Here is a 12,023-nt window from a genome sequence, read left to right on the forward strand (position 1 = left end):
GTGCCAAGTGTGTGGTTCCTCAAACATGTGATTGTTTTGTGTCCTCCACAGATGGCCAGGAGGTTACACGCCAGGAGGTTCCACGCCAGGAGGTTGGAGGCCAGGAGGTTCCACGCCAGGAGGTTGGAGGCCAGGAGGTTGCAGGCCCATCGGGCCAGGCTGCAGCACCACCCCCAAGACAGGCAGATGATGAGTCCCAAGAAGGGCAGGATTCCCCAGGGGAGGGGATTGGCCAAACCTACACTCATGAGGAGGTTGAGGGGGAGGAGGTTGAGGTTGAGTGGGAGGAGGATGATGAGGGGGAGGAGGAGGAAAATATGCAGATTGGCCGGGAAGTCCTCCTGGCCACTGATATGATGACCTTTGAGTCTTCCCCTGAGACTACCCCTGAGGCTGGCACCAGTCAGGCCACCATCAGGGGTAGCCCCTCCCACTTCTCCCCCAACAGGCCTCCAGTCACCAGGGTCACTCTCTCCCCTCCTCCAGGCCCGCAAGACTCAGCGGCAGCCAGGGGGACAACCCAGGAGACCGTGGCTGTGGGCGAGCGTCTGTCGGCCAGTGTGGTGAAGGACAATGCCCGGCAGACCCGCATTCTTGGAAAAATTTTGGAAAAACTGACGCAGATGGAGCACAGCCATGGTGAAATGATGGAGGCACTCGGTGATGTGGCCACCAACTCAACGGCGGTCATAACATGTTTGAATGACATACAGACCGCCACAACGCGCGTGGCCCATGAGCTGAGTGCCCTGACCCAGGCTGTGCAGGACAATACAAGGTCTGGCCAGGCCAATGCGGCTGCCCTCACTGCCTGTCTCACTCGCATTGCAGGGGCCATGGAGGGCAGGCCAGCAGGGGCGGCTCCTCCTTCCCCAGCTCAACCCCCCCAGGAGGCTCCTCCTTCCCCAGCTCAACCCCCCCAGGAGGCTCCTCCTTCCCCAGCTCAACCCCCCCAGGAGGCTCCTCCTTCCCCAGCTCAACACCCCCCCAATGGACATCCTCCGCGACGCCGTGGCCGTGGCCGTGGCCGTGCCCCTGCTCGTGCCCGTGCCCCTGCCCGTGCCCCTGCCCAGCCAAGGCGTAGCAATCGCCGCCGCTAAAAAATTTGCTGGGATACTTGTTTTTTTTTGTTTATGCATTTTTTTTTTTTTTTAATTTTGTCTTCTGTACTTATGATTTGGTTTATGTGTGTGAATGATGTGTGAATGTGGGGGGGGTGGCATTCCTAAGAAATTAAGGTTGTCACCCTCAGTTTTGGTGGAGAAGGGATCCCCAGGACCAGGGAGAAGGGCAATCCCAGGTTCCTGAATGGTGTATGAATGCACAGTGACATAATTGGAGCCGTGGCGTGGCGTTACTGCTCCCAAGTCCCAAGGGGGGGGGGGGACTTGGATCTAATCCAATTCGATGTGCATGTGATGTGTCTGTGCAAGGAACCACAGTGGTGTGCATTCATGCATTATCATTGTGACTTTATTGATGTGCATTTACAGTGAAAAAATACATACTTATTGTGACATTAATCATGTGCATTTACAGTGAAAAAAAACATAATTATTGTGACATTAATCATGTACATTTACTGGGAAAAAATGCCTTCTGCAAGGCGTCTCCTAGCTGTTGTGCCCTCAGCAGACCGGGTAGAGTTGGTTGGGATAGTATTGCCTGGGTCAGGGGTCAGGTCATTACATAAGTCAATATGCAGTCCCCTTCTGAGGGCAAAGTTATGGAGTATGCAACATGCCCCAATTATTTGACACACAAAGTCAGGGGAATACAGCAGGGTACCCCCAGACTTATCCAGGCATCTGAAGCGGGACTTCAGAAGCCCAAAGGTCCGTTCAACCACTCCCCGGGTTCGTATGTGCGCCTGGTTGTAGCGTTGCTCTCCTGGGGTTTGGGGGTTCCTGAATGGGGTCATTAGATGAGGTCCCAAGGCATATCCAGAGTCACCTGTAAGGGAAAAGACAGGAGGATATTAGTCATGCATGTGCCCCTTGTGATGTCAGCATCATGGGGGGGACATACCTGACACACATGTCACTCACCAATCAGCCAGCTGTCTCCATACATGTTCTGGTCAAAATCTCTTGAGATCTGTGTCTGCCGGTAAATGTAACTATCATGGCAGGATCCAGGAAATTTAGCACAGACATGCCAGATGAGGCCATGGGCATCAACGATGACTTGCACATTAATGGAATGCCAGCCTTTACGATTCCGGAACATGTGCTCAGTATCATGGGGTGGTTGTAGTGCCACATGGGTACAATCAATGGCCCCGATGGTGCGTGGAAATCTGGCAAGGTTGTAAAAGTCGGTCATTGACTTTAAACGCTGATCCTCCTGGGTGGGTTTCTGAAACTGATTTCCCATGCGCAGCAGGATTGCAGGGACCACTTGGTGCACACACCTGCTGATGGAGGATTGTGCCATCCCAGCCACGCCTCCACTTGTGCGTTGGAATGAGCCAGTGGCCAGAAAATGCAAAGTGGCCAGTACTTTGGTGAGTGGCTGCAGGGCATGGGAGCGTTGGGTTGGGCTGGTAATATCATCCTGAAGTATTGATGTTAATTCCAGGATGGCCTCACGGGTAAATCTGTAGGTGCGGTAAACTTCACAAGCAGGCATGCCAAACAAATCTTGCCGTGGGCGGTAGACCCTCTCCTGTGCCCTCCTCCTCTGTGCCCTCCTCCTTCTTTGTGTCTCTATATCAACTAATGCAGCTAGTATCATTGCTGGTCCTGGCATTTTGGCAGAGAGATTTCAGTCCTGAACGTTTGTGTGCTGAGCTCTTCCTGAATGGTGTTGCTTCAGCAGACATTCAGACGGCATGTGTAAAATTAGGGCTGCTTTTATAATGTGTAAAATCCCACCAAAAAACTAACAGGTGCGCACAGGGCGTAATCTACGGCGCACACACTTAATTCTGTGGATCGCCCTATCTCCCTCATTTGCATCTTTGCCTATCAAATAAAGCGGCGTGCCTAGCGTAATTTGCGCACGAGAATGCGCCGGCGTAATATTTTTAGGTAGGACGGAAAAGCCCGAATTTCAGGCGCTTCTCGTTTTGAGGATCGGGCGCAAAGATACACGCCGTGTAAATTTAGAAAAATCGAGTTAAGTCGGCGTATCTCTTTTGTGGATCTGGCCCAACGTGTTTCATGACTTGGCGTCACTCATCAGGAGCAAGCGTGTAATGTGTCTCTGCAATGGCATAGATACATTTCTAATTGATCCTGCATATACACAAAGGTCAAATGAAGAAAAAGGGGTAAGAACCCCATATAGTACTTAGAGGGTATCTATATGTTAGTATGGTACTGTGGGTCATGAGTTCCCCCATATTGGGAATTCCTCCCCCGGGAGCTGTGATGGTGTGTTCTGCAATGGACAAACCACAGATGCCACCCATGGTGGATGAGCATCAGGCAATACATTTTGAGTGAACATGGTGCCAAAGACAACCAGTAGCTGTAAAAAATGTGTGGAATGTGTTAAACCAGGGGTGCATAACATCCCCTATCTAGATAAAAAAGGTAGTGCAAAAGGAAAGAAAATGGGATGAAGTGAAGCTGAAACCAAAATGACCAGTGAGAGAGCAGATGAATGAATCCCCAGGAAGAAAAAGGGGAGAGATGCCCAACGAAACCAAGAAAGTAACAGGAATATTGGGAAATAGAACACAACAGAATAATTTCTTATGGATTGTTTATGAATTATGTATTCATCAATGTACAATGTTCTTTTTTAGCCAGTATATTTCTCATCCCTCTGCAGTGTTTGGGATTGGAGTCATTTTAGACCATACATATGAGGATAAGTGTTGGTGTTAAAGAATGGAATTCCAAGCCTTCAAAAGGAGATTGTAATCCTGAAAAGAACAATGGGAACTATGGGCCAAGTTTGGGGTGGTATCTATGGGACAAAAAGTCAATAAGATGGGTGAGAAATGGTTTTCAATTGTCACCCAAAACTTGTTTTTACCATGGTGTATCCAGTCAAGCATGTGAGTTAAGAGCCACTTTGTAGTACAGTCAAGGAAGTACCACACTGCCTGCTGACTTATGCCTGACCCAAATACTGTGGCATAGTCAGGGGGGCAATTGTGCAAAAATATTCTACAGTGAAAGTTTTCAGTATATGAAAGGAGCATTTTAGCAGGGAGATATAAAGTGCAATTAATTTTATTGGTGATAACTTTAAGCTTTTGCTAAAGCAGGCAAAGGTCTCAAATTCCTTCAGTATATCTGGAAATGTCAATTTAGACTTTGTTACAACTGTTCGTACCTTTTTGGCATACAACCCTAATCTATGATGGATAAAACCCACGGTTATACCTTGTATGGTATGGTAGGGTTAAGATGTAGGGAATTGGCTAGATATGAAAAAAGAGGTTAACCACTATTAATCTGGATGAAGTCCAATAAAGAGCCATTTTCAAGTAATCTAGCTGTTTGATGTTCATAATATACAATAAGATGAGTTTGATAAATAATGTATGGAAGAGGCATTCCTATGTTTAAAGAGGAAGTAAACCCTTGTTTTTTATTTATTTTTATTTTTTTAAATACCCTGCAAGATAGTCATAATGAGCTAGTATGCACAGCATACTAGCTCATTATGATCGACTTACCTGAGAACGAAGCCCCCGAAGTTCTCATCCGTGCCCTCGGCCGCCATGTCTCTGGCGATCTTCTTCCTGTAATCGACGCTGTGATTGGCCGGAGCGGCGATGGCGTCATTCCCGCACATGTGTGCGGGAGCCGTCAAACACAGCATTGCCGTGTTTATTATTAGTGCGCCTGCACGCCGTTGTCTACGGCACATGCGCCGTAGACAACGGTCCTGTCATTCGGCGAATATCTCATAAACCGTGTAGGTTTAGGAGATATTGCTAACACCTACAGGTAAGCCTTAATCTAGGCTTACCTGTAGATGTAACTTGCAAAAGTGGGTTTACAACCACTTTAAGGCGCTACAAATTTAAATGTAATGTCAAAACACCGTCTCAATCATTCCTAATTGTTTGGGAATAGATCTCTCCATTCGTTATGAATAAGAATTGTCTTACAGTAAGTGGCCAGATGAAGTAGATATTGGGTCCTGGAGTTCTAAAGATCCTCATCAAAGAAAAATGTTTTTTAAAAATGTGATTCTTATAAATTTAATGTATGACATTTGTAGATGCATGAAGAAGACCACCTAAGTAATGAAAGTCTTTTTTTTTGCAAATGCTGAGATTATTGGTCTGTATAAAACTTTACACGTACCAGAATAATAGACCAAGTAATGTTCTTAAAGGGGTTGTAAAGGGGGAAAAAAAATGTTTTCCCTAAATAGCTTCCTTTACCTTAGTGCAGTTACTTGCAACATCCTTCGATTTTGCTTTTAAATGTCCTTATTTCTTCTGAGAAATTTTCACTTCCTGTTCTTCTGTCTGTAACTACACACCGTAATGCGAGGCTTTCTCCCTGGTGTGGAGAAAACCTCTTGAGGGGGAGGGGACGAGCAGGCAAGTCAGGACACGCTCTACTTTGCAGATAGAGAAAGGAGCTGTGTGTTAGTGGGTGTCCTGACACTTCTGCTCGCCCCCTCCCCCCTCAAGAGGCTTTCTCCACACCAGGAAGAAAGCCTTGCATTACTGTGTGGAGTTACAGACAGAAGAACAGGAAGTGAGGATTTCTCAGAAGAAATAAGGACATGTAAAAGCAAAATGGAAGGATGAGGTAAGTGAAGGGGGACTGCACTAAGGTAAAGGAAGCTATTTAGGGAAAAAAAATATTCCTTTACAACCCCTTTAATTGTGCAACTGCTTCCAAGGAGAAATGATATATAAAGGTATAGGTTTTAGATGTCTTTGTTGTGTATTAAAAGAAAGCAGGTAAAGCCATATTTCTAAGATAGGTTTTTAAAATATGCAAATTTTTAATGTATGCCTTCTGGGTGCCTAAAGGGAATGTAATGGCAAAGAATGTAGCTCTATAAAGACTTTTTGGGAATGTTTTAAAATTTGGCTGCTGTTTTTCTTAATTTAAGACCAGCGCTAATGTTGTACATAATCTGCACTTCATCACATAAACATGCACAGTTGGGCAATGCAAGGCAACATTTATTTGTTAAAATTATCATTTGGTGACCTGATCTTGTTTTGCTTGTCACTTGCTATAGAGTTCTGCGGCTACTTTTTTATATTTCTGGATTTAAAAAAAATTATATTTGTACAGAAATGTATACTGTCTACTTTTTAATGGCCAGAATTATTGCTAAATAAAATATATTTTCTTACTGTAGGAAATCCTCACTTTTCAGGAAGCTTTCTAAGCAGCCATCAGTATTACAAACAAGCAAGAGTTTTTCCTCAGGCTTCCATCAGTCCTTGTCTTCCAGTGAGAGCCTCCCAGCCTCCCCCACCCACAGCTTGTCTCCGGGCCCCACAACCCCAAGCCGTAGCCCAGCTCCTGATATGCCAATTGGTAAGTGCCTGTAAAGCCAATAGCTGTTGGTATAGAAATGTTTTTTGGTCTATGTATTGTTCTTAAGGCATGAAGGTACAAAATTTCAAGCCTACAATACAGAACACAAATAACAGTTCAGTTATTCACCCATGTATTCGAATTGGTGATCACCTATTGAAGGGAACGGTGCTGCAGGAGAGGATCAGCTCTGTGGCAAACAAAAACCTGTCAACTGACATGTTTTGCCACTAGGCTTCCTCAGAGGGGCTTGACTTTTGATACATTTGCTGACACATTAAATTATGGATGGCTAAACATTATGCTACTGTGCAAATGGATGTTATATATGTATAATTTCCTCAATCAACTTGCTGAGACCTGTGGTACATCTTTCTTACCCGCATTTCCTTGTGTGAAATTAGCCGACTGTAATGCACGATACACCCATTTTTAATATTTTTGCCTGCTACAGTTAAGCTGTTGAGACTGAATTTATTGGCTTGCTGAGATTTATGATATATCTGCTGAGTCATACTCCTGATGCTGCATCAATCTTTATTTCATATTTCTGGCTACATATTGTGTTTGCTTCCACAAGTTGTACATAGCCAACACATGATATTGGGGTCTTCATTTCAAGTATATACAATAATCAGTTGCTATCATCTCAAGTTATGTTCCCAACGCAACATATGATACACCCATGGGTGACACAAAGTGACCCACTTAATAAGGTGCAGAATATGGCACTGTGAGGTTTTCCCATGCTTTTCTCATTCATTTGACAGCTCAAGCGTTTTCAATGTGTTCCACGGTACACACAGTGCAGCACATCCGAGGCCCAGTACACAGAGCACGCAGTGCATCACATGTGAGGCAAGGTACAGTGTAGCACTTCTGAAGCACAATACACACAGAACATGCAGTGCCACAGGGCAGCACAAGATCCCTGACCCTGCACACCTTCCTCTACACAGGGTGGAAGGGTTTGTGCAACTGCCGAAACTGACAGAAACTCTCAATGATCCAGTCACCAGAGTGTGGTTGTGTTTTTTTTTTAACTGGTGAGCGGGAATTGTCAAACCCTACTTTGAGTACTTTAAATATTTAAGTCAAATAGACAAAGTTTGCATATATTTATTGTATCGTGAATGAGCTTTGCATTAGAACATTCTTAAACAATGCTAATACAGTTTGTGATTGATTTGAGGTGACAATCCCCATTACTACACCTGCCCCAACTGATCGCAAATATACAAGTAAAGGTGGGTACACATAGGCATGTGCACTTTAGTCTGAAAAGAGTTACAGTGCATCCGGAAAGTATTCACAGGGCTCCACTTTTTCCACATTTTATGTTACAGCCTTATTCTAAAATAAAATTCATTATTTTGCTCCAAAATTCTACAAAAAATACCCCATTATGACAACGTGAAAGAAGTTTTGTTTTTGAAATCTTTGCAAATTTAATAATAAAAAAAAAAAAATCGCATGAACAGAAGTATTCACAGCCTTTGCTGTGACACTCAAAATTTAGCTCAGGTGCATCCGGTTTCCAATGATCATCCCTGAGATGTTTCTACAATTTGATTGGAGTCCACCTGTGGTAAATTCAGTTGATTGGACATGATTTGAAAAGGCACACATCTGTCTACATAAGGTCCCACAGTTAACCGTACATGTAAGGGCACAAACCAAGCCATGAAGTTCAAGGAATTGTCTGTAGACCTCTCAGACAGGATTGTATCGAGGCACAGAACTGGGGGAAGGGTACAGAAACATGTATGCAGGATTGAAGGGCCTATTGAGCACAGTGGCCTCCTCCATTCGTAAAATGGAAGAAGTTTGGAACCACCAGGAATCTTCCTAGAGCCAGCCAAGCTGAGCGATCAGGGGAGAAGGGCCTTAGGGAGGTGACCAAGAACCCAATGGTCACTCTGACAGAGCTTCAACGTTTCTCTGCGGAGAGAGGAGAACCTTCCAGAAGAAAAAACATCTCTTCAGCACTCCACCAATCAAGCCTGTATGGTAGAGTGGCCAAACAGAAGCCACTCCTTAGTAAAAGGCACATGACAAGCTCGCCTGGAGTTTGCCAAAAGGCACCTGAAGAACTAAAGTTCTCTGGTCTGATTGAACTCTTTGGCCTGAATGGCAAGCATCATATATGGAGGAAACCGGGTACCACTCATCACCTGGCCAATACCACTCCTACAGTGAAGCATGGTGGTGGCAGAATCATGCGATGGAGGATGTTTTTCAGGGCCAAGAACTGGGAGAATAGTCAGGATCGATGGAAAGATGAATGCAGTAATGTACAAAGACTAACTTGATAAAAACCTGCTCCAGAGCGCTCTGAACTTCAGACTGGGGTGAAGGTTCATCTTCCAACAAGACAGTAACCCTAAGCACACAGCCAAGATGGCAAAGGAGTGGCTACAGGACAACTCTGTGAATGTCCTTAAGTGGCCCAGCCAGAGCTCAGACTTGAACCCGATTGAACATCTCTGTAGAGATCTGAAAATGGCTGTGCACCTACGCTTCCCGTCCAACCTGATGTCGCTTGAGAGGTCCCGCAAAGAAGAATGGGATAAACTGCCCAAAAATAGGTGTGCCAAGCTTGTAGCATCATACTCAAAAAGACCTGAGGCTGTAATTGATGCCAAAGGTGCTTCCACAAAGTATTACACAAAGGCTATGAATACTTGAGTACATCATGTTGGTTTTTGTTTTTATAAATTTGCAAAGATTTCAAACAAACTTTGTCATTATGGGGTATTATTTGTAGAATTTGTAGGAAAGTAATGAATTTAATCCATTTTGGAATAAGGCTGTAACGAAACAAAATGTGAAAAAAGTGAAGCGCTGTAAATACTTTCTGGATGCATTGTACATCAAGCAGGTGTTTAGTAAATATTTGGAGTCCTTCCACACTGTAGTGTGGCCCCGTTGCCGGTAAAGCTTTTCAGCCACCAAAGGGGTGAATTTAACCCCCGCTAGCAGCCAAACAAAGTGCCCGTGTTGCCACGCTGCCGAATCGCTTTCTGGCGCTTCGGCAAAGCTGCCTATTCATGTCAATAGGCAGGGCATTTTGGGAGCGCTCCCAAACAGCCCCAAAGATGCTGCCTGCAGGACTTTTTCTAAAGTCCCACAAGTGCACCACCACAGTGTGAAAGCACTCGGGTGACTTGAGAGATTCTTTTCAGTCGCTATTTTTAGCGCTAAAACGCCTGAAAAGCAATCTGCGGGAGATGTGTCCTCAGATCAAACATGGCATAAGTAGGATATTCAAACCAAGCTCCATCAACCCCGTTATCAGATTGATCATAAAATGAAAGATGCCAAAAAGTTTCCTGCTATTGCGTTTGTTTGCACAGTGCCTGGATATCTTAAGGCGGCCACCTATATTGTACACAACACTGGTTTTACCTGTACTAACGTAAGTGCAATACTTTATTGAACAAACCTTTTGGGATTTAAAAGTATCTGGCATCTCTATCTGATCATGGGGTGGATGGCGCTTGGTTTCAATATCCTACTTATGCCCTGTTTGATCTGAGGACACATGTCCAGCAGATGACCCCTGCAAAGATTGTTCTAATAATGGGTCCAGGCTCTCTGGTAAGAGTCTGTTATTCTGGCCAATGAAATACAATCATATAAATTAACGCTTAATCGCGTAATGCCTGTAAATGCGCCTTAAGGCATTACGCGCTTTTACAAGCGTGGGGCGTTTTTTTTCTGCCTAAACACTGCTGCCAGGAGAAAAAGCTTCTAGTTTGCAAAATTGTCTGTGTGCATGAGACCTTATTGCACAATATCTTTTTGCAAGAAATTATTTGAAACTAACCAAGGATATTATTGAACTAACATTTATGTCTTTCAGATGCAGTGTCACCTCAAAGCACATCTCCATGTTCTAGTACACCCAGTTCTCCTGCTGGACACATCAGACCCAGTTCGCTCCAGTGTTTAGCACCCAAGCTAAGTGGACAACGGTACAAGGTGGGACGCAGGAAATCCACAAGCAGCATTCCTCCATCTCCTTTGGCGTGCACTCCATCTTCAGTCTCTCAAGCACCATCTTCCCCACAGCATGCATCTCCTCCATTAATCTCTGGACATTCAAGAAGCAGCCATAATGTTTTCCAGGGATCAACTTTGTCACCCCCAACAGTTGTTCGCCAAGGAGCAAGAGGTCGGACGACAGAGCCTCCTCGTTCACCTTTGTTAAAAAGAGTACAGTCTGTAGAGAAGATGGCTGCCCACTTTGCTATTGGACGCAAAACAACACCTCCAGACAGCCATCAGTGTGGTGAGCTACTTGAGACATCTGAAAGTTTGACAGATGCTGCAAACCATTGTAAAGACTGGGGAACAGATAAACATGAGCGGGATCAAGAAGTAGTAGTAATGAGGAGGCTTAACCTCTCAGAACGCAGAGACTCCTTCAAAAAGCAGGAAGCTGTGCAAGAAGTAAGTTTTGATGAGCAAGATTCAGGGGATGGCGAGGTGGTCTCTGAAGGGCAAAAGGCAGGGGGCAATTTGGTGCTATGGGAACGGTTACCTCACCAAACTTCTTGGGTTCAAGCAAGACCTGCAAGTGTATCATCGATATCTACAGTCCTGGAGCAGCAGCATCGCTTGGTTCCACAAATAGCTGTTCAGACTTCTGAAAGTGATGAACAAGAAGGGCACTGGGAATGCCAGGCTTTTTATCCCCTACATGCAACAGACAGTGGCAAAAGTTCTCCTGTTCCTTGGTTATCGGAGAGTTCAGCTGCCAGTTTAGAAAGACGGGTTGATTGTCATGATGCTCCCAGACAGCAGAAGTTACAGACTTCGTTGTCTATAGCCACCTCAGATATGCACTTGGACAAAAATGAGCAAAGCAAGAAAACATGCTGAGTTATTATACTGGCTATAACTCTAAGACTACAAATGTTAATATGGACTGAAGGTAGTGAAGCCTTTCACAGCAGTAGTTCTTGCAAAATACAAAGATTTGTACTTGGGGGTTTACATGTTAGCAAGGGAAAAAGAATGACGTCATCTTTTGCAATTGTAAACTTTAATTTAATTTTATTGTTTTATACTTTTTTTACTTTACACTATTGTAACTTTTATTTATATCTTGTTTCCAGAAAGTATGTGTTCTATGAATTATGAAGAAGGCCCAATTTCCCAAGGTTTTGTCTGCCTTTGGATTACACCCAAAACAGCCAATAATGAAGTTTTATACAGTATATTAGGTAGCAAGAATAATTTGAAGTAAGGTCAGTCAGTTCCAACCTTAATACAAATAATTTCTTGTAAATGTCTAACTCCCTGGATTCCCCCCCCCCCCCCCCCATATATATGATCCACTTTGCATGAACAGAAAAAGGTACAAAAACATACATTGTCAAAAACCTGAAAATATAGAAAAGGGGTTATGGATTCTGCAAAGTGCACCTAAGGATAAGACCATAGATAACCAGTAATATATACGTAGCTTTAACGGAGTTCCACCCTTGTGTAAACCTTGGGCGTGAAAGTCACAAGGTTTGTACAAATACATATAAAAAC

The 12,023-nt window shown here is 44.2% G+C and overlaps 1 protein-coding gene across 3 annotated transcripts in view; it reads left to right on the forward strand.

Moving 5' to 3' along the window:
• MAST3 (microtubule associated serine/threonine kinase 3) overlaps positions 1-11,800 on the forward strand; it is a 251,058-nt gene extending 239,258 nt beyond the window's left edge. For all 3 annotated transcript variants that reach the window (XM_040326886.1, XM_040326891.1, XM_040326895.1), the window contains 2 exons: positions 6,295-6,476; positions 10,342-11,800. In XM_040326886.1, coding sequence (XP_040182820.1) covers positions 6,295-6,476; positions 10,342-11,363 — 1,204 coding nt within the window. In that variant the 3' untranslated portion in view covers positions 11,364-11,800. The remainder of the gene's footprint in view (positions 1-6,294; positions 6,477-10,341) is intronic.
• Positions 11,801-12,023: the final 223 nt, after the last annotated feature.

Source organism: Rana temporaria, chromosome 1 (assembly GCF_905171775.1).
Source record: "Rana temporaria chromosome 1, aRanTem1.1, whole genome shotgun sequence".
NCBI lineage: Eukaryota > Metazoa > Chordata > Amphibia > Anura > Ranidae > Rana > Rana temporaria.